General features: G+C 55.0%; 8 protein-coding genes across 8 annotated transcripts in view; 4 read left to right on the forward strand and 4 right to left on the reverse strand.

Annotated features, from left to right (window-relative positions):
* Positions 1-140: 140 nt before the first annotated feature.
* Positions 141-1,988, forward strand: QBC33DRAFT_542976 (alpha/beta-hydrolase). The gene is made up of 3 exons (XM_060428324.1): positions 141-622; positions 697-862; positions 955-1,988. The coding sequence occupies exons 1-3, from the start codon at positions 449-451 to the stop codon at positions 1,602-1,604; spliced, it is 990 nt and encodes a 329-aa protein (XP_060282160.1). The 5' UTR covers positions 141-448; the 3' UTR covers positions 1,605-1,988.
* On the reverse strand, positions 1,972-9,100 carry QBC33DRAFT_454170 (uncharacterized protein; the record flags this gene model as incomplete). The annotated part of the gene is made up of 6 exons (XM_060424715.1): positions 1,972-3,600; positions 4,260-8,068; positions 8,142-8,307; positions 8,372-8,659; positions 8,752-8,783; positions 8,845-9,100. Coding segments are annotated over 6 exons (6,180 nt in total), but the record flags the coding sequence as incomplete, so codon positions are not given.
* QBC33DRAFT_542984 (uncharacterized protein) lies at positions 8,874-9,869 on the reverse strand. Its single transcript, XM_060428325.1, has one exon. It carries the CDS (start codon positions 9,846-9,848, stop codon positions 9,141-9,143), a length of 708 nt encoding a protein of 235 aa, XP_060282162.1. The 5' UTR covers positions 9,849-9,869; the 3' UTR covers positions 8,874-9,140.
* Positions 9,870-9,945: 76 nt separating this feature from the next.
* QBC33DRAFT_454256 (Fructosamine kinase-domain-containing protein) lies at positions 9,946-11,324 on the forward strand (the record flags this gene model as incomplete). The annotated part of the gene is made up of 4 exons (XM_060424719.1): positions 9,946-10,090; positions 10,146-10,297; positions 10,344-11,107; positions 11,192-11,324. The coding sequence occupies 4 exons, from the start codon at positions 9,946-9,948 to the stop codon at positions 11,322-11,324; spliced, it is 1,194 nt and encodes a 397-aa protein (XP_060282163.1).
* Positions 11,325-13,220: 1,896 nt separating this feature from the next.
* QBC33DRAFT_121270 (uncharacterized protein) lies at positions 13,221-14,622 on the reverse strand. The gene is made up of 3 exons (XM_060421988.1): positions 13,995-14,622; positions 13,732-13,908; positions 13,221-13,675 (listed from the first exon to the last, which is right to left on the reverse strand). Exons 1-3 carry the CDS (start codon positions 14,355-14,357, stop codon positions 13,316-13,318), a joined length of 900 nt encoding a protein of 299 aa, XP_060282164.1. The 5' UTR covers positions 14,358-14,622; the 3' UTR covers positions 13,221-13,315.
* A 1,538-nt stretch (positions 14,623-16,160) lies between these two features.
* Positions 16,161-16,758, forward strand: QBC33DRAFT_516367 (small subunit ribosomal protein S20e; the record flags this gene model as incomplete). The annotated part of the gene is made up of 5 exons (XM_060426145.1): positions 16,161-16,202; positions 16,282-16,407; positions 16,464-16,561; positions 16,618-16,661; positions 16,718-16,758. The coding sequence occupies 5 exons, from the start codon at positions 16,161-16,163 to the stop codon at positions 16,756-16,758; spliced, it is 351 nt and encodes a 116-aa protein (XP_060282165.1).
* A 260-nt stretch (positions 16,759-17,018) lies between these two features.
* On the reverse strand, positions 17,019-18,791 carry QBC33DRAFT_589863 (putative alpha-ketoglutarate-dependent sulfonate dioxygenase). The gene is made up of 3 exons (XM_060431595.1): positions 18,372-18,791; positions 17,956-18,303; positions 17,019-17,859 (listed from the first exon to the last, which is right to left on the reverse strand). The coding sequence occupies exons 1-3, from the start codon at positions 18,676-18,678 to the stop codon at positions 17,288-17,290; spliced, it is 1,227 nt and encodes a 408-aa protein (XP_060282166.1). The 5' UTR covers positions 18,679-18,791; the 3' UTR covers positions 17,019-17,287.
* Positions 18,792-20,108: 1,317 nt separating this feature from the next.
* Positions 20,109-21,281, forward strand: part of QBC33DRAFT_542998 (acetyl-CoA acetyltransferase) — a 1,974-nt gene continuing 801 nt past the window's right edge. Inside the window, exons 1-3 of the mRNA XM_060428326.1 lie at positions 20,109-20,306; positions 20,389-20,569; positions 20,641-21,217. Of these exons, the coding sequence (XP_060282167.1) occupies positions 20,242-20,306; positions 20,389-20,569; positions 20,641-21,217 (823 nt within the window). The 5' untranslated portion in view covers positions 20,109-20,241. The remainder of the gene's footprint in view (positions 20,307-20,388; positions 20,570-20,640; positions 21,218-21,281) is intronic.

Here is a 21,281-nt window from a genome sequence, read left to right on the forward strand (position 1 = left end):
TGAAGGACTACCGGTGGGAAAGTGGAACTAAGCCCGCCTGTCGGGTACTGTACCCACCAGACGGGAAGGAGGACGCTAAACTTTAATGGGACATTGGCACTTTCGGCGCAACAGCGTTCTAAATAATTATTCACGTGAGACCGTGGTATTGGCATGATCCTGACGCGTAGGCAGACGCACTCCCCCGCCCTCTCCCCACTCACCATCAAGTAATACGTCTAGATTATTACTGTCAGGATCTGGCTACCTAGATAGGTCGGTGCTTATCTAGCCTGTAAGCCGGTATATCATCACGCCGCTGTTTGAGTAGAAGTAGAAAAGAAGGCGGCTCTAGCCAAGCACTTGCCCCTCTCTTGTTCGACGACATCCATCCCATAATCCCCGCAATCTTCCAGGCCCAGCTCCCGCAGCTGTTCGCTCTCAACAGACGGATTATACGCAACAGACGATGTCTTCCAATTTGACCAAGTCGACCCACACCTTCGCCACCCATGAGATCCCGCTCGAATGCGACGTCTACGAGGCCCCCGATTATCCAACCGACTCACCCGTCCTCCTCTTCTTCCACAGCGGCGGGCTAGTCGCGGGGTCTAGGCGTAATGTTCCCCCATGGCTCGTCCAGGTGAGCTTCCATCCATGCGGAGAAAACCCCCCAAAACTAGATGTTCGAGGCCAAATCCTGATCATGTCACGTAGACCTGTCTGAAGCGGAAATGGCCGCTTGTCAGTGCGAGCTACCGGCTTGTACCCCAAGTCCTCGGCGACGGCCTCCTCGACGATGCCAAGTCGGCGTATGCCTTCGCCCGCAACCTCGGCCGTAGTGGAGCGGAGCGCCCGGTCATTGTTGCCGGTGCGAGTGCTGGTATGTGGCATTATCCTATGAGACAATCCAAACAGGCAAGCATCCTTTCGTTGCCAAGGTCTCAGTCATTTAACCATCATGTCCTTTTTCAGGCTTCTTCATGGCAACCATTGTAGCCCACCATTCGGCTCCCAAGCCGCTCGCTCTATTCTCCATTACGGGGATTCCGACCTTCCGTCACCCCTTCTTCAACTCGTCCACGCTCATCCCTCCAGACCCGATCTTGGAGGAAGAGGTGGAACATCTTCTGGTCGAGCCCGTGTCGGTCGGCACCACTTCTGCCACCGATTTCGAGCTCGACATGCTGCTGCCGTCCGGGGCAAAGAATTTGCATTTCCAGAAGTCCGCCCAGCCAGCGTCTGACGCATCGGGGCAGGACCCCAACCGTGGGATACTGTACGATTACTACCTCTACGACAACGCGTATGCATCTCTCGTGGGCGGCGTCGATGCGGGCTTCGATTGGGCGAAAGACGCTGCGTCGAGTCCGAAGCTTGAGGAATGGCCCGTGACGATCTTCATCCAGGGAGACGCAGATGTCGATGTCGACATGAATGTCTGTGCTAGCGTAGCCCAATTGCTCGGCGACAAGAAAGGCAGGTGGTGCATCGCAATAGGTCAGGGTCACCTGTTCGAGAAGGAGAGTTTCATCGAGGATGAGGGGCCGGGAATGGACGTTGTCAGACAGGCTGTTGAGGAGTTGGACAGGGCCGTTGCTGCGGGTCTGAATGTCTCTGCTTGAGCCACCTCTTCGTGACAATACAGGCGCCAGGAAAACAAGCATGGGGGACATCTCCAGAGGCCAGTTCCTAATTCGAAGCCTGCTCGGCAGGTCCCACACACTGTTTTCGTAGCAGATACCATTGTGTATGTGTGGAATAGATTTCTCCGCCATGTCTCTTCACTGCCGCGCCGGCCAGGCCGCTGATTGCGCAGTAGTGTAGCAACTAACCTGCCCGCGAACCCGTGGCTGGCCCATGCTCGGAGCGTTCGTCAACAAGAATAAAGACTAGGACTATGGATTGGATGGGCCTGATGGCAATATAAGGTAGTTGGGGAAAAGTCGTGCTCTGGGGGTCAAATGTTGTGGCGTGGTGAGATAAGGTCCATTAGACTGCCGACGACCGCGTGACTGGCCTGGATACTTCTGATGCTACCAACGGAGGGTCGTTTGGCCTGTCGATACTGTGATGGGCACACCTCCTTTGCCGCCATTTCATCCCCTTCCACCTACTGATAATAACAGAAAGAGACCCAGTCACCCCAACAAAAAGAGCGAAGATTGTAAAGTACCAACCGCGCCCAACCGCATCGATCAGGGGCTGCAGAACAGCCGCTGAAGCAGCGCTAAGCCCACATCTCATGATCTGCCCAGAAGCATACGCAGAGCTCGACTTGTCTGGGAAAATGTCAACCAGCAGAGCACTGGCTGTGTGGCTAAGCAACGTTGACAGGCCGCATATGAGAAACTGCAGGACGATGGGAACCGAGGGGTGGACTCGGAAGTAGACCCCCCAGCCATAGCCAGCGACCAAGACTGACATGAGGACAATGAAGATGAGACAATGCCGGTACCGAGCAGCTTCGATGGGGAAGTCTCCAAGCCCGTCGTACTTCTCCCCGGCCTCGAGACCGGACTTTTTCGCAGTGATGGCGTAGTTCATGTCCACAAACTTCCCAGCAATGATTCCTCCAATGGTCATACCAGCCAGTCCCGGCAGGAAGACCAATCCAATCTCAAGCTCGTTATACTCGTAGACATGCGCGAAGATGGACGGAATCGCAACCTGGAAGGTGTAATAAACCGAATACGACGAGGCCACCATCCACAGCACAGAGGCGGCATCCTTGTACAGGATGTTTCGGAAGGACCCAAATGCGCTTGCAGGCCGCCACCTCTGCCTCTCCCCAACCTCGGAGGAATACTTCTCCCTGGCCGGCCTCGTCTTTCCCGGGAGCAACGACCACCAAGTCCTCCACACCCCAACAGCAGGCCTACTGCCATTTCCAACCACACACCGCGCCGTCTCGGGAAGCGTAAACCCCGCCAACCCCAAACACCCAACTGAAATAACCAGCAGCGTCAGAAACACCCACTCCACGCCCTCCGTCCCCAGCGCCACCGCCCCGCCAACCACCGGCCCCACGGCCGACACGGCATTGCACGTCGACAGCATGGGACCCAGCATGCGGCCCCTCTCGGCCGGGACAGCCAGGTCCGCGACGAGCCCGTACGCCAGCGCCGGCAGCGGCGACCCACCGATGCTCTGCAGGGCGCGCAGGGCCAGCAGCGCGGCGTAGCTGTCGGCGCGGTTGAGGGCGAGGCCCAGGCTCGCGGCGGCGTAGAGGGCGACCAGGGCGAGGAGGACGGGCCGGCGGCCGAGGGAGTCGGCGAGCGAGGCGAAGAGGGCCGGGGAGGCGGCCTGCGCGACGGCGTAGACTGTTACGCTTAGGTTGATGGCCTGGGCCGAGACGCGGAATTGGGTGCTGAGCAGCGGGAGGAGGGGGAAGTAGATTGTTGCCGTGAGGGTGGAGAGGGTCATGATGATTCCGAGGAGATAGGTCAGGTAGGTACGCGTTGCGGGGGAAAATTCGGAGTATGGCTCTGATTGCGAGGCGTCGGGATTTTGGGGACTGGGATTTTCGGGTTCGGCAGCCATCGTTGGGGGTGACTTGGTGGAAGTGAGTGGTGCTGTTGCCATTGGATTTTTGCTAGCTAAATAGGTATCTCTCAGAACCTTGGATGGGCCCGAGGGATAACCTACTAGAAACGCATTGGAAAGAGTTCAGCCCTAGTTATATGCCCAAATTACGGTGAAATGTTGACCCTTTCATGCAGTTCATCCCCCGCTAAGGTGGATGATAGTACTACGTTAAGTTAAGTGCTGTACTATTTAACGGCTTAAGAAGTGGCACGTGAATCAGCTCTGGGTGTTGCCGAAGAGCACAGTTATCTCATATGCCAGAGTTGCAATGAGGTAGTGCGAAACAGCGAGACAGTATTACGGGACCAGACTCCCAGTACGAAGAGTGGACGTCGCTAAGTTGATCTAGATCTAAGTTGGAGGTACTCTGGATTTTCAACAGGTGGTATAAAAGAGAAATGAACAATCACCGATCTCGGACTTACATATATCCAAATGATGCCCGGCGACCGTAGAAAGATAATACCTACTACCACCATCAGCACCTGGCTTTCACAGACCTCAGGCGCGAGTAGCAAACTGCCCAACTCTGCACAGCGAAACCCTCATCTATATCTAAACTAGAATATTTGATTTTCCAACAAGTGGTATTATCAAGAGCAATGAACGATAACCACCCCACGCATGCAAATTGTCCTCCTCCTGTATGTACGTATGCTCTATTTCCGCAGCTTAGTGGCATGCACCGTAACCACATCCCCATTCCTTGGGCAAAGCAGCGTCCCATCAGGCGTGACTGTGCAGAGACGCGTGTCATTACTGGTGACCCAATCCCCGGGAAGAAAGTAGTACTGTTCGATCCCCCCAACCTCCGAGCCTGTCCTTCCTTCAGGCCGCAACTTGGAAGAGCTGTCCAAGCGCCAAGTGCAAATCCAGCGGTCCACATCGAGAAATACCAGCCTCCTGCGTGACAGGAATGCGAGTGGCTCACGTATCCGTGCGGCGATGTCCTGTGGTAAGAGGGTATAGGGGAGAGTGTTCTCGCCGTGGGCCATCTCCCCGTTTTCGCCCAATTGCAGGTCGCCAATGTCGAAGAGGAGGTACTGGCTCTCGATATCACCCGAGTCGTTCGACAGTAGGAGTTCTAGCAAGACCTGGGGAGAGCCAATACCAGAGACCACCCTCCCTAGCGTCTCACTCTCCTTTTGGAAGCTGCCCGTGCGCCCATGCGGAAATGATGAGTCGGATGCCAGTGATGGCCTTCCAATCCGAGGCGGAAAGTAAGTATGCACTTCAGACTGTCTAAGATCTGTCCAGCTAAAGATGTGCACCTTCATGTTGCCGAATGCCAGGAGAGTATCCGGTTGCATCGGATGGCATATCCATTTTACTTTGGGCGGCATGGTTGACTCAAGCGGGGACTCGCTCAAGGCCCGGGATTCGAGATCGATGGAGAACAGCACGGAAGGGGTGGGCAAGAAGAGCTTGTGGCCTGCGGGGTGGAAGATGACTTGGCGAATATAGCCCCGTTCCGTCGGAATGACAAGGTCAAACTCATGGAGCACCTTCCATTCGTCTCGGTTGTCTCGGGACCTGGACACTCGCTTGATGGCAAGATTTCCGCCGAGATCTGCGAGAGCGACAGTGCGGCCATCATCGCTCCAGGCAACATGCTCGATGGGCATATAGGATGCCAACCTCTCCAGCTCGCAGACTTTGCCACGTCCTGATTCGCACAGTATGGCAACCCCCCCTTCGGTGCCGTAACAGTAAAGCGGACCGACAGTCTGGCCAGCGAGAGCGATGACACTGTCGACCCTGGGGAAATGGTGCTCCGCGCGCAGGGAAATTTTGGCAAGACTCTCTGTCTCACTGTGGGAATCGCTGCTGTGGTCTGGGCAATCTGCGAGGCGGACCAAAGTGTTGGGCTCCCATACGTTGCCGTAAGACCCCCGAATGTCATAGAGCCGCCTAGAGTCGGTGCTGAAGGAGAGATTGAAGACAGGGTCTTGGGATGCAAGCTGGTAGAGCACCGAGAAGTCGGGAGTGGCGTAGATTTTTATCGTGCCAACCGCGTCGCCGGTGGCAACAAAAGAACCATCCCAGCTAACGGCCAGGCAGTCTGCACCTGCCTGGACTTTGATGCTGGCCTCTTCCTCGTATGGGTCCCATTTGAAGAGTAACCCGACTTGAGTCAGGCCAAAAACCTCGCCGCTAAACGGATGCCATCCAAGCCTAAACACTTCACCGAAAGTGTTGCATTCGGTCGTCATGTCTGTTGCGTCCAGCGGCATGGTGCACTGGCCGAGTAGCATCGGGGGATCCAATTCCCAGACTGTGAGCGGATGGCTACGGTAGCCGAAGGCAATCATGTTGCCGTCTGGACTCAACTCGGAGCAAATGGGGAAGTTGACCATGGTTTCATCCAGGCTTTGCTCCTCGATCTGACAAACAAGGCTCCATTCCTCAGCAGAATCATCATCAAGGGAAAAGCTCCTGAGGCATCTATCCTCGCCGCAAGCAATCACAGTGTCATTCTTCTCAGTGAAGAGTATGGCGTGGGGGCGAGGGCGTTTTGCCGGATTTTTGACCGTCTTGATACACCTCCCCGTCGCTATATCCCACACTCTTGTGGTCAAGTAGCCATAGGTCACAAGAAGGTCGCTGAGTTTGTTGGTCTGAATGCTCAAGACACGCTCAGGATGTGTGATGCGGCGTTGTTCCTCAAAGGTAGCTGAGTTGTAGATGATGACGTGGCTCGTCTTTCGAAAAACCGCAAGAATTGCGATGCGGGTACCGGCAGCAATCACTGAAGACGCAAAGAGACCTTGGGCCATGGAGAAACGTGCAAGGCAGTCGTCCCAGTTGCTGGTAGTGAACCCGGATACCTGAAGCGCTCGCTCTCTTCGGCCGAACTGCTGATAGACCATAGAGTCCTCGGGACAGAAGGGGGGAATCATTTTGTAGATGGCATCCGGGTGTTGCTTCAAGTTATTGCCAAACTTTCCAACGATCTTGACAAGGTCGGTGGCCCAACCCTCGATCACAGCAGTTGCTTGGCGTTTCGAGACTGGCTCGTCATCGTCCCGCCTCCGCAACTTGACTGCAACGTCAGCCAGATGGCGGGAAGCAACAACCAAAGTTCTCAGCTGGTTGCCTTTGGCAGCAACGTGGATCCACGTCAATATGTGGGGCCCTTGGAGGAAATTCACCAAAATGTCCAAGATATCTGGCCTGGTGCTGACCGAACCTTGGATAAGGTGGTGGGACCAAGAGCTCGTGGCATATTCAAGGAGAGCCTGAGGCCGACGCCGGTTGATTTGACTCCTCAGTGTTGGATCAGTCAGCCGTGCTACGCACCGCTTGAACAACATGTCGTTGGTAGACTTGCTGTCGACGACTAGAGGTCGATCCTTTCCGGTTCCGCGCGTCAAGTACTCTCGGGCAGTTTCGTGGATCATAGCCACCTTGCCTTCATGGTCCACCGTAACAAAGCCACCGCACAGGTCAGCAATCGTTCTATGCATCTCAAGGACACCGTCATTTTCAAGAGCATCACCAAGCTCCTCGACTCTCAACAACCGCCGAGCACAGGTTGCCCAGCCTAGGATGTTTTGGCCAAGTATCCGATCGCTGGCGCTTGGTTGAGACTGAACAGACAGGGCCATCCGGTGGTATAGAGCCTCCATCCCCGATGGAAGTATTTTCAAAGCCTCCTCAACGGCTGGCTTAGTGTGGCAAGTGTTAATCTTCTGTATGGCCAGATGGATCCAAAGAAAGTTGCCCTTTGCCCGGTCTAGAAGCTGCGCAGTGATTGCTTCCCGGTAAGAGGCATCGCCAGCGAGATCCATCTCATGATCAATGTAGGATTGGAAGTCGAGGAGATTCCCTTCCACAAAAACCGTCTCCATATGCACAGATTTGGCCAACTTCTGGAAGGCCGAGGATATTTCGTGGGTTTTCCGACTCACGACCATGATTCGGAGAGGAATGGCCGTTTGATTCAACTCCGACAGAAGTTTTATTACGGACCCTGGCCGCTCTGCTTCGTCGACACCGTCAATAACCCAATAGATCGGATAGTCAAGGTCGTCAAGCTGAAAGAGAGTCTGCTTGAATAGCCACTCCCAGATATTCCGGTAGTCTGCAGTCCTGAGATCCGTGGCAGCAATCTCGAGCTGACGAAGCCTCTCCGCGTAGGCAGGCGTCGAGTTTGCAAGCTGACACGCTAAGGATCGTAGCATCATACCCAACCCTCGCTTCTCCTGGGACGTGAATCGTATGAAAAAGTAGTGGCAAGGCAAGCCTAGCTGCACTAGGTGATTGATGACGAAAGAGGAGAGGATCGATTTGCCGCTGGCTGCATTGCCGCTGACCCATAAAACTCGAGGGTTGGGACATGTATCGCCAAGCCATGCCGTAAAGGCTTCGTGGTTAGTGATCCAGCCGCAGGTGCCGGGAGTCCAGCGATCCCTGAAGAAAGTGTAGTCTCCACTAGGGGGCTCGGAGACTGAAAGGTACCCCTGAAAATCCGTGATTGGGGGTTTTGATTGCACCTGGTCTGTCCACGATTTTAAGCTTGTCAGGCTCTGGGCTCTGTCAAATAGTTAATCTAGATAAGAAAATTGTCTTACCTTTAGAGACTGTTTTCCCAATAAGAGTCTTGAGAACATTCCTCACAGTGATATACCGTGGATCATCCCGACTTGGATACTTGCAGATGGTGTGATGGTCTGCATCAAGAGCCTTGGATACCTCTCCAGGATACCCCAAGACTGACGAGTCCTTTTCCAAGACCATCTAAAGCATTCTTGATTAGATACAACTGTCTTATTTTAACGTTGCTATGGAGGGTATCACATACTATTTGAGACTTTTTGAACATTGGTGTTGGCCTGGTCTCATAGAAAGAGACAATCTGCAGTTTTGGAGCCACATGCCTGAACTGCTCATTGAGCTTTTGCAGTGTCTGTGAACCGGCTGCTAGCTCAGCAACGAACTGCATCGAACTTGTGATGAATGAAACTTGCAGGATGCGATTTAGTGTTTCGGCCAGGTTGGTTCCGCGATGGGGGGTTGAGAGGAAGATAATAGACGAGACTGCTTGTATAACATGCTGGTAGGTCGGGTCGTATCGTCCTTGCATGTAGGCCTAGTTATTGCAAGTTGCGAATATTAGCAAATGTCATCCTCTTGTGGGTAGGTCCTGGTCTAGCGGGAAGAGCGCCTCGGGCCGGCACGTACCTCTTTTACGATAAGCCCACCCATGGAATGAACTACGAATATGATTGGTCGCTGCTCGCGAGATTAGCTCCCCTGGGGTCAACGGGAAGCCACGGTGTTGGGGTATCCTTGCCTCTCCCATTCCAAGGTCTTCCAGTTCCGCTGCAGACTCATCTTGGGCATACTTCAGGTCATATAGGAGATCTTTGGCGAAGTCCAAGACCGACATCTTACTCTTGCCCCTCGCACTTCCGGGCCGGAAATTGGCATTGTAACCGAATGTCAAGATGCGGGCCTCGTTGATTTCTGGTTCGAGAGGGAGGAATTTCAGCGGCCAGAAGAATTCCGGATCGCGGTTATGCGACCATGTCGACCGACTGCTGCCACCCAAGCCATGAACGAATATGACATCAACCCTGCGTTCGCCCGGTGGTCGGTGTACGACTTTGAGACCGAGAGGATCTTGCGTGGATGATTCGGCCCCGCGGACCGCCGGGGCTTCTGAGAGGCTCGTGGATTGGCGGTCGGCCGAGGTGATGCTGCTGAACCCTGAGGCAGAACCAGGCGATCGGTCGCGCAACGGGGTATTGTAGGCAGTACTCGATGTCGACAACGCTTCGTGTGCGAGCCGTTCGGCACCTTGGTCGGGGGGTACGAGAGCAACTTCGTGGTCGCCCCCTTTCTTCTTGCGAAAGGCAAACTGCTTCCTGAACTACAGGAGGATCGCGGAAAGTTAGCACGGACCTGCGGGGCTGCCGAACAACGCAGGAAGCCAATGGGAAACCGAAAACACTGGGAACAAACCATGATGTTTGAATACACACGGAGCACCTTGGTGTTAGAACGAACACGGAGTACCGCTGCGTGCTGAAGAAGGGACCCGCACGAGAATGACGGACGAAAATAGTTGTGCGACCATCGCGGGCCGGAGAGGGGAACTTCTTGACGAGTGGGGGAGGGAGGAGGATCGATGCTAAGCGCCCACGCAACCCATTTTCACAGCCACGTATGCGGGGATTTAGTGAGATTTGACGGCAGCCCGCCGTTCCAATTGGCCTGATAACGGAGTGCATATGAAGGAAGCGAAGACCCGTAGTCAAATTATTCGATCCCCGCATCAAATAAATACTCAAGTTGACCCTCCATTTCCCAAGAGCTTCCCGCGTTCACAGAACGGAGCCCTCAGCAATACATACTCTGAAAACTTCCAAAGCAATGTCGCTCACAACCACAGAGCTCACAACCACAGAGGTGTTGGAGGTGCCTCGGGTCCAAGCTCCAGACACAGGAACTTTGACCATCAAGCAGATTCTCGCCCAACTAGATGGCGTATTTCCGATGGACCAGGCTGTGATCGATGGTAAGGGGACCCCTTGGAGGCCTCAATATCAACCATCTAACATCTGTGTTTGCAGCTCTCCCAGAGGGAAGCACCTTCATCTCAGTCGAGCATTTCGGAACCAGTGCTTGGACTATCACGGGAAGAGTCATAGCACGCAGCCTGGATGGATCAGAGCAAAGATACTTTCTGAAGGCAATTACATCTCCACAAATCCTTGACAACGGGGTGGTTAAGTGCGACCTCGTCAGCTTACCGACTCCCCTTTCAACAGGTTGCTTATGGCGAGACGGGCCGTATCATGCTGGGAGGCGAGTTTGAATCGTCCAAAATAATCCACAACACCACACCGGACTTCATCCCAACGCCTTTTGGATTCGGGAAGTATAAGGTGCAGAGCCCGGCGACCTACTTCTATCTCTCCGAGTTCGTCGACATGGACGTGACCAGTCCCCCGGATCCCGCCGAATTCACCCGTCGGCTTGCCAATCTGCACAGGACAAGTCAGTCGCCTACTGGCAAGTTCGGGTTTCACGTCCGTACGTGCGACGGGGATAGACCCCACTCGGTTGAATGGCAAGAGAGCTGGGCTACCTTTTACCGAAACCTATTCCTTGGTGTCTGCCATCTCGACACCAAGAGAAACGGGGTGTGGCCTGAGTATGAGCGAGCCGTCCATCAGGTGGCGTGGAAGGTCATCCCGCGTCTCCTCGAACCCCTCCAAGCTGAAGGGAGGGAGCTCAAGCCATGCATCATCCACGGGGACCTCTGGGAGGGGAATATGGGAATCAATCTGGAGACGGGAGAGTCCCTTCTCTTCGACGCCGGGTCTTACTTTGCTCACAACGAAATGGAACTGGGCCACTGGAGATGCGAGTTTAGCTCTGTCTTCCGATCGGAGCTGTATACGAGGCACTACCTACTCAACTATCCTGCCGCCGAGCCAACCAACGAGTTTGACGACCGGACTCGGTTGTATAGCCTTAAAGGGGCTATCAACTACTCGGCCGGCCACCCGGGGAGTCCCCTAAGGAAGACGTGAGTATCCCATATCCATTCTCCTGTTTTCCAGACCATCTCTGAGTTTCGCAATAAATCGTTAACTTTCAATCTGTATCAAAGTGCGTACAACAACATGTGCTATCTGTGCGAGAAATACGCCCCCATTGACGGGATCGATAAATACGATCCTCGGATCGACCCTTCCATCACGGGAGCTCGCATCGTCCCTCACGTCGCCGACGGCCTCATTTAGTATATGAGGTTGCTGAGCGAAGTGCAAGTGGAGCGGGGAGGGGTCACGTAAATAGAAGGATAGGGTCATATTACAATAGTATGTCAACTTCACTCCTAACCAAAGCCGGAGTCCCAGAAGGCGCCTTGGCAATGTCGTACTCGTAATCACCAACTCAATACCCTTCCCTGTCCTCACTGAAGAGAGCTGTTGTCTGTTTCACCGTTCAGAAGTATAACCGCCCCCTTCGAACTTTTCCAGGCCATCCGACAGTGGTCTTCCTCCCCTTCGCCCTTCCACATCATGCTCGGCAGCTTTTCTGATTTTGTTTTTGGGATGAATGGTCTGCCTGCAATCACCAAAGGCTCGTTTCGATGCTTAATCTAGCTTCCTATCCTACACATAACGTATCTTTGTCTTCTGCCCTTGGTGCAAGGTGTGGCGGCCTCAAGCAGATCTCGAAGTTCTGTCATCTTCACCTACGACCAAAAAGGTGGACGTCTCGATCGGGTCGTGCGAGTACCGCAGAGTATCACGGGGCAAGGCGGACCAACGGGCGCGATGGTGGGTGTCGCCATGCGTCAGAGTCGAGGAGCATTGGAAGAGAGTTCGAGACGCCTCTGCTTCATGGAAGGGTTCTAGATACGGTGCGTTCTGGTCCTAGGAACCAAGATTCGGGACTTGTGTCTTAGGGGTCAACATTCGGGACCCACGTCAAAGGGGCCAAGACTTTGGATCCCGATCCAGGAGAGGTCCAAGACAACCTCCTGTCAAAGTTTTCATATCTTGTGGAGGGTATAAGCAGGAATCAACAAGGGGTGGTTCCAAGGCCATGCATGTAAATAGAAGCTAGAAATTGTCACCTTTTGCCCTGCGAAAAGAAATACAAAAAAAAGAAGGTTCCTAGAAAACCATTCAACCCTGCGACTCTGTCTGTCTGTAGAATCCAAGCAAAAAACAGTGCGACCATCGGGAATTGAACCCAAATCTGCTGCGTGGAAAGCAGCAATGCTAACCATTACACCATAGTCGCTTGTCATTTGCTTACAAATGAATTTGCCACTACTATCCATTAATTAATCCGGCTTCAGCCTAGCACCAACTGCCTCCCTCGGAATTGGCCTTTGCTTTTGCTTCCTTTCTTACCCTTTAATCCGTACCAGATTCCAACGGTACGAGACTTCAGCGTATGAAACTGTGGAATGCGGCATCCATCTTGGAAGTGGGGGGATAGTCAAAGGTCTGACGTTCAAGTGGGCGAGAGATTTGAACAGTCAGAAGGGAACTCGACGATGGCAAGTTCGACTTGGAGTATTTGCAGGAACATCACAAGCCGCCGATGTTATAATTCACGCCACACTAATAGTCCCGGGGGACGGTCATTGTCTGTGCATCTAGTTGCGCGGGCCAAGGCTGGAAGGGCAAGCCGTTCCAAGAGAAAGCTCTCCATCACTTTCTGCCCATACTGAGATAAGATACCGGGACATTGTTTAATACTTTGCGAATCCATAGCTGTGTTACAGACTGGACATTTGGTCCTGTAAGTACCGTCTATCAAGATCTAGCTTGGCACATCTCAGGTCATACGGACGTAGGTACCTACAAGTATCACATCGTGGTCGACACCAAAAGTGCTTGGGAGCATTCCCAGATGGCAAAAGGGGCAAATTATTATCTATGAATCTTTGGATGGTAGACGTTGCGAACCCACAGATGTCCGAGTGTCTGGACCATCTTTCTTGGAGGGGTTCACTTTTTGGGTTCCTCGGTTATAGTTGTCGACTTCTGTCGAGGCCATGAGCCGAAACTGAGCCAGGCCTGAGCTGGCCTCGTGAGCCTGTGTGGAGGGAGGTGACCATATTAGGGCCATATTACAGTTCGAAAGCCATACCATATATTAATATTTTCTCAAATCCTTCACATTCGTTAATTAATACCTCGTCAAACAACTGCTAGAATTCTTCACTAATATCAAACATCCCTCCCGAACCAGATTTCTCAACTGAGCGAACCTACTTGGCCACCAGTTGCTTGAACGCGTCAACCAGCTCAATCTTGCCCTTCTTAATGACTCCAGTCGGGTTAGGGTCCCTGTCAATAATCCCACCAGGCAAGAAACTGCGGTTCATCTCCGCAAACTCCTTCGCCGTTGCCGGGGGAAACACATGCCCGAAAAATCCGTCAAGATCAGCCTTCTCGACTGCCTTGACCGTGAGCTTCTTGCCGAGGACCTCCTCAAACGCCTTCTGCACGTCGAGGGTGGAGTACAGGCCCGGACCATGCAACTCGAACACGTACGGGCTAGCCGGAAGTTCCTGGCCCGTCGAGAGGAGCTCTCCGGCGAGGGTGCAGCCGATGTCTTCTACCGAAACCTGTAATTGGGACGTTAGCAAATAGCGTTTTCAGTGATTAAAGGGGCTTTGCTTACCATTGGCATCTGGAAGTCAAGCGGCGTGACGGTCGAGAAGAAGAAGGCTGCCTCGCTCGACGCAGTCCCCACGACCGAAGCCCAGTTCTCCATAAAGTAGCACGGCCGGACAAAGACCACCTCCCGAGCTGCGCCCCTGAAGACTTGCTCGGCTTGGTGGTTTGTCTTGATCTCGCCCTGTGGTAATTTATCGTCAGTTCTGTCAAAAGGGGAGAGAAAACCAGATTCGAATATCAAAGTAAAGAGGAGGGGAAGACACTTACTACATCCTCAGCATACTGCGCCCCCATACTCGACAGCAAGACAACCCTCTTCACCGACCCGGCCCTCTCGACGGCCCGCCTCGTGTTCTCCGACACCTCGCGGGCGTGCGCGCCGACGTCGTAGCCGTCGAAGCGCGGCGGCGTGATGACGAGCACGGCGTCGGAGCTGGAGAAGTCGAGCGATTCGGACGAGGCGACGTCGCCCTTGGAGGCGGAGAAGCGGGGGTGGGCCAGGAACGAGGCCGGCGCCTTGGATGGGTCCCGGTATACGGCTCGCACGGTTGGGCCCGACGGGTCGTCTAGGAGGTTTTGGATCGTGGCGCGGGCGGTCTTGGGACCGGCGGGGACGATGGTGATATGCATGGTGGGTGGCTTTTTTAGTGGTCTTTAGGGGGGGGTTGATGAGACGAGTGGGGTGAGTGAGATGGGATGAGATGGGATGAGTGAGATGAGATGAGATGAGAGAAGGTGAGATGAGTGGGATAATGCTGGAACTGAAGAGGTTGTTGATTGTAAACTCAGGCTGTGCTGGTCTGGATCAGTTTGGAATTGGGGGAGGTGATACTCATCTTTATACCAGTCAGTCCACGCAGTCTGACTTGAACGTGTAATGCGCAAAGTCTCGGTGTCTCACGGATCATCCCGGATTTGTTCGGATTTGCCACTATATCCGTAGCACCGACGCTTCAAGCTTCAAAACATACGCTAGACCATCATTAATAAGCCGCACCCAACCCAAACCCCCATTTACACGAGCCAGATGGTCAGATCGGATGAAATTTGGCCCCTGGCTGCCTGATGTGGCCTTGCATAGCTGACGAAGACGTACGACCCTTTCTATGTTCTAATCTTCCCTTGGCGTGTGGGTGTCCGTCTAGTTGAGACCCTTGCCCATGATTATGTCCGAGTCTGAAATCAGAGCCGTTCTCCCATGTGCATCCGTAACAGTGTCTGTATGGGCGATTCCCTCGCATGATGTTGTCTATGCCATATCGCAAAGCGATGCGTGTCTCTTCGAGGCGGCCTACGTCATCCAACTAAATAATACGGACAGCTGCCAAGCATTGGCGCAGCAACGGAGACTATTGTTCTTGAATATCGTACACCAAACGCCCAGGCGCCCATGGGTTGGACGCGCGTGTGTGTTACGCAGCGTGCTTGAGGCCAGTTGTTCTTCTGAGTCTTGGAATCTGGAAGCAAGCGCCAGTAGGTTGAAAGGATCACACGCTTCACGCCTGTTAGAAGTGGGCTTGATGGTCTACCGAGAGGTTAGTCAGAGTTAGTCGACAGCCTCTTGACCCCGTGCTATGATATCCTGATTGCCATGGACAACCGGGCTGAGATGGGTTTCTGGATGAACTACTGTTCCCTTATCAGTTCACGCCCTGCTAGGATCCTACCGTGCGGCTGGACCACTTGCCAACATTTTCTTGAGTATACATGATGTAAGACATTGGAGATAAGGTAGTCAGCTTCTCTGGCAGAACTCATGCATCATGTTCACCACCGACCCCACGGAAAACGTTGGGTAACTGGCTGTCCTTCTCCTCCTCACCCTCTTCCCGAGGCCGTAGAGGCCACCCTAACGTGATCCTAAGGGCAGGAAGGGACTCGGGCCCCAGGGTCCTCCTGCCCGCCTCTTTGGGACTTGTGCTCGGATTCAGGCCGAGGGCCAGTTTGAGGCACGCCTTCTGAAGACCGGGCTCGATAACCTCGGATCAACAGTGTAATTTAGTTCCTCCAGCGACGCGGGCTCAGGCCTCGCCCACGCTTTTTAATAAAGTCGCTTGAACTGGGGGCCAGCTCACAAGAAGGATCGACCCAAACAACCCTCCCCCGGTTATTTCTTTCTTAGCTACCTCTCTTTTTTTGACGGAATATAGGTGGAATGAGGAGTGCAGGCAGCGGTACAGATTTCTCCACGCTGGAAGCCATACATAATGCAGCCCCACTTTCAGCATCTCTGAAAATGAGGCGTGCACGGACCCATCACTCTCAGTGCCCCACTTTCCTCCAAGCCCTACATTGAAATCTCCCCACCGCGACCAAAATTCAAAATTCTGCGATTTCCTCAAGAACGAACAAAGCTTCAACCATCCACCTACCCACCCCGATCGTCATCACTTTGCTGAAGCGCATAACGCTCGAGTCTTGACGATTAACAAGATGTCTTACCAGAAGGGCGACAAGGATTTCGGCGAGCAGCCCGTACGTTTCACCCGAGAATCCCAAGCTGCGACTGCCCCTCCACAGACAAGATTGCTGACTTGCCGCCCCTGCTCTTTAGAAGGCTCACCGCATCCGCATCACCCTCACGAGCCGCAAGGTCCAGTCCCTCGAGCGCGTCTGCACCGAGCTGATTGACCGTGCCCGGTCCAAGGATCTCTCGGTCAAGGGGCCCGTCCGCCTTCCGGTAAAGTCGCCCGTCCACCAACCAACTTCTCGAGGCAGCCTCTAACACCCCAACAGACCAAGAACCTCAAGATCACCACCCGTAAGACTCCCAACGGTGAGGGTAGCAAGACCTGGGACACCTTCGAGCTCCGCATCCACAAGCGTTTGATTGAGTACGTTCCTCCCCTGAAAGTTCCTCTCCCGAGCAGGCGCTAACTCAAGTTTGCAGTCTTCACGCCCCTACTGAGGTCGTCAAGTCGGTCATCGTCAACAGTAAGGACCCGCGCAACCCCCCGCCTTTATATCTGCATAATTCTAACAGCGCGCAGTCGAGGCTGGTGTCGAGGTTGAGGTCACCATTGCGGCCTAAGTACTTCCTTCCGCGGAAGACACTGGGGGGGAAACTTGGTGCAGTGGGAAGGACCGGGATATCCCGGGGCTTGGAGGCTCCTGACGCTTCCCTGAGGTGGGCAGCCGGTATTTTAGGCGTGCGGCAACCTTCAGTCCATACTGCAATCAAATATTTTCCCCGAATACGTGCCTCCACCATGCCCCTTTTGTGTCTATCATGGCTGGTAGCCTTGGGGAAACAAACTCCATTATCGGAGGGTCTGGCCAACACAGGTGATTTGGGATGTAGTGATATGTGAAACACCCCGTCCAGCAGTTGCGCCTCGAAACCCATGGGATTCACTTTTGCCATCCCCGTTCTCTCCTTCCTGGCTTCTTAGGCGCTCTTCTCCATTGCCTGCTCTGTTCGTCGCAGCTGTACATGCAAGGCAAGGGACAACCTGTAATTGATGCTTTACTTATTTGTATCACGCTACTAACTCGAGGTACCGAACAAAACCAAGCCCACGCGGAGCTGCCATCCCACACGAACCGCCAGCCCCCGCGCCTCAAGCCGCAGCACCGGCACCAGCGGCGGCCTCCTCCCTCTCCCTCCTCAGCGCCTCCCGCCTGCCCGTGCTCTGCGGGTCAAAATACGGCCTCTCTCCCAGGCTGACGGCGCGGCTACCCGACCTCTCGCCGAGCCCCTCCTCGTAGACGTAGTCGGGCGTGGCGGCGTGGTAGACGCTGCGGTTGTCCCAGATGGCCACGTCGTTCTCGGCCTGCCAGCGGAGGCGCACCTGCAGGTCGTGGTTCTCGACGACCAGGCTCACGAACCAGTCCAGCAGCTTGCGGCTCTCGGTCTCGGACAGGCCGTGCACGCGCTGCACGTGGTGGCCCACGGCGAACACGCTGCGCCACCCCGTCACCGGGTTGGTGCGCACCACCGGGTGAACGGCCTCGAGCGCCTCGCCGGCGTTCTCGGGGGCGCCGCGCGGGGCGCTGTAGATGGGGAAGTTGTTGCGCGCGGCGGCCTCGTTGAAGAGGGGCTGCGCGTAGTAGGCTGTTAGGGTGTCGAGGAAGCGTTGGAGCGTTGGGGAGATGCGGTCGTAGAGTTCGTAGCCTGAGGCCCAGAGCGTGTCTGGAAGGGGGCGTTTTAGTATCTTGGGGGGGCTTTTTTCTTCTTGTTGTCTTTCTGGGCCGACGGAGGGTTGGAGGGAGGTTTGATTTTACTCACCACCACCGGTCTTGGGCAGCTGGGTCAGCCGCAGAAGTGCGTAGTCACTCGGCACGGGCTCGAAGGTGATGTCCGAGTGCCACTGATTCTTGCCGCTCTGGCGCTTGCTACCGTAGCCGAAGGCGGCGAAGCGGTCTGAGTACAGCTTCTTGGCCTGCTGGGACGAGATGACGCTGATCTCGTCGTCCCCGCCGCCGCCCTCGCGGCCCGCGTTGTTGACCGGGTGGATGTGCAACTTCGAGGTCGCGGGCTTGCCGCTCAGCTCGCCGAGCCTCTGCACGAGCTCCTTCTGCAGCTCGTCGGTGAGCTTGTCCTGGGAGCGGAAGAAGACGACGCCGCGACGAGAGACTATTTCGTTTGTTCAGCACGGGATGGGTTGGGAGTATTGCAACTCAGGGGTAGATCGCACAACTTACTCGTGATGGCAAGGTCTCGGATGAGCTCGTCCGAGTTGGGAGCTCGAAGCCACTCCACAAGGTCGACGTTGGCGTACTCACGACCGATGACAGGCGTCACGTCGAAGGATTCAAACTTGTCCAGCGCACCGCTGAGCTTGAGGGGCTCCTTATGGTTGGTCTCGAGCTTGGGAAGCTCCTCGCCTTCTGGTTGGGCTGCCTTCACAGAGCCATTGGTGTTCTGAGGTTGCTCCACCTTCGTACCAATGGTCTTCTCGACGATTGGGACTACAACCTGCTGCACGGTCTCTGTAGCTGAGGGCGGCATCTCGACTGTTGGTTAGGGTGTGCTAGGGTATCTGGGTGGTTTATCTTTGCGCGAGTTTCAGTTATCACAAACTGCTGCTTCTTGCGACGGAACGACTTGTAGGAATGCAGAACTTGTATTTATAGACAGCGGGAACTTGTTCAATGCAAACCCAAATCTAGAAAGAGCTGCCGAGATCCCCGAGAAACGATGTCGGTTCATGGCGCGAGAACCTCGATAGTAAGCATCATTCTCCCAACATATTGAGCTCCGCCGTCATTGGCGAGCCTGGATGACTCCTTGGGCAAGACGGTGGGGTCCTGAGGGACGTTGGACAATATATCGCTGTGCTTACAACCACGAGGAGGCCTAGATGAAAGGTGGGATATGCACAATGGATGGTGAAAGCCGATTCAAGGCTGACGTGCGAGTGGGAACTGGGATAACGTCTAGCAAAGACGAGATAACGATCGATGATCAGATACGGAAACCGCAGCGAGAGGCGGACTCCGATATCCAGACCTATCAGAGTTGGCCTATTGTGGGAGACCAATTGACGATACACCATGAACAGCCTTAGGCTGGTTTCGAGCGGGATGGTGGTGAACTGGTGATGCCATAATGGCGGCTATCACGAAAAGCCCAATCCCCTAACCCCGAGTAGTTGCCGACAGGCGAGGGACGCATTTGATCTCCAGCCTCGAAGACAAAGGAGACGAGATGAATGTAATATCTGACCCCCTTTGGCTGGATCAACCAAAACGGCACAGTTGGCCCTTGGCCACCGCCAACTTCGTCAACTCTCTGGGCCGGCGAGCCGGCACCGGCAAGCCCCGCCAGAGAACTCTCCAATTGGAAGCGCCATTGGCTGTTTCTCAGTACAAGGCGGAGTGGCAGAAACAAGAAAAGGTGAGAGACCCTGCGACCATAAGACCAAATCAACCTCCATATTCTCGGCCATCAAACAGTCCGCGACGTCTGTGGAGTGGGGTGTTGTAGGTTATTTGAAAATAGCAGCGGATTCAGGCCGCTTTTCAAGTCGCCCGCTCCGGATGCAATCCGAAATGGCCATCGATGAAGCTAAACACGCAAGCTGGTCACATCAGCGGACGCGGACGCAGGAGACACCATCCTGAACTTGAAGGAAGAAAATGATGACAGCGGACTGGCCATGTTTTGTCCCTTCAATTGTTATCGAGATGTTGAAGATATTCGGGTTGACAGGCCTAGGCTTGTGAAACCAGCCAACTGCCCCTCCACAACTGCCGAAGGTGGGGCAGCCCAGGTGAGAGAGTTTCTAGTGTTAGGGTTGGCAGCAATCAGCGGTCAATCTGATACCATTTTCGCCTGCCGAGCTACTTACCCCGGACTCTGTGGCTAACAGCCACTAACAGCAGCAACACGGCAAGTTGCGAGGGCCGAAATGCCTCGGCAAGACATGGACCGGGGACCGTCAAGTTGCCGCAATATCAACTTCCAACGTCTGCCTCTTAAGCCGCAGCTCCGCCCAAAGTTACCTTCTCGCTCGTTTCCCAAGTTACTGTAATCCTATTCAATACCCCAGGCGCATAGATTATCGACACAATGGCGGCAGAAAGACTCGGTTCGATCCTCAAACACCTCACGCCGGGCAATGCCCTCTCTTCCATGTGAGCCATACTCGCCCCTGCCATTGCTACCAAGAACGCCCCCGTTGAAGAGACAGTGACGCTGACATTTCTCGTGTGCCAGCACCTCCAAGAACCCCGACGACATCGTCATCACCCTCGCCATCCGGACGCCGCTTGTCAAAGCAAGGAAGGGCGGCTTTAAGGACACGAGCTTAGAATACATGGTTTATGCCCTGTTGAAGGAGGTCAAGGAGCGATGCAACCTGGATCCAGCCCTGGTTGAAGACATCTGCCTCGGCAACGTACGTCTTCCCTTCCCTTCTCCCGCCATTCCCACATCCGAATCCTCTCACTGACCGTCCTCCTCCTACAGGTCTCCGACGGCAAGGCGGCCTACAAGCTCCGCGCGGCGGCGCTAGCGGCCGGCTTCCCCGACACGGCGGGGGCGTCGAGCGTGAACCGGTTCTGCTCTTCCGGGCTGAAGGCGACGGCGGACATCGCGCACGCCATCAGCAGCGGCTCGATCGAGGTCGGGGTTGCGATCGGGGCGGAGCAGATGACGGTGGGCGGCGACGCGCTGGAGAAGCCGTTCGACGAGGCCGTGACGAGCCAGTCGCAGCAGTCGGCCGACTGCATGCAGCCCATGGGCTGGACGAGCGAGAACGTCAGCGCCGACTTTGGCATCTCGCGCGAGGAGATGGACCGCTTCGCCGCCGAGAGCTTCCAGCGCGCCGAGCGCGCCCAGAACGCCGGCTGGTTCGACGACGAGATCGTCCCCATCCGCACGAGGGTCAAGGGCCCCGACGGCCAGTGGAAAGAGGTCGTCCTCGACAGGGACGACGGCATCCGGCCCGGAACGACCCCTGAGTCGTTGGCTAAGATCAGGGCCGCTTTCCCGCAGTGGGGTGGCAAGACCACGGGAGGCAATGCTAGCCAGCTCACAGACGGAGGTGAGCTTTTTTACCCCTTTGGGGGGGGGGGGGGGGGGGGGGGGGGGGGGGGGGGGGGGGGGGC

The sequence above is a fragment of the Phialemonium atrogriseum genome (assembly GCF_030411735.1).
Source record: "Phialemonium atrogriseum strain 8032-3 unplaced genomic scaffold QBC33scaffold_17, whole genome shotgun sequence".
Lineage (NCBI taxonomy): Eukaryota > Fungi > Ascomycota > Sordariomycetes > Cephalothecales > Cephalothecaceae > Phialemonium > Phialemonium atrogriseum.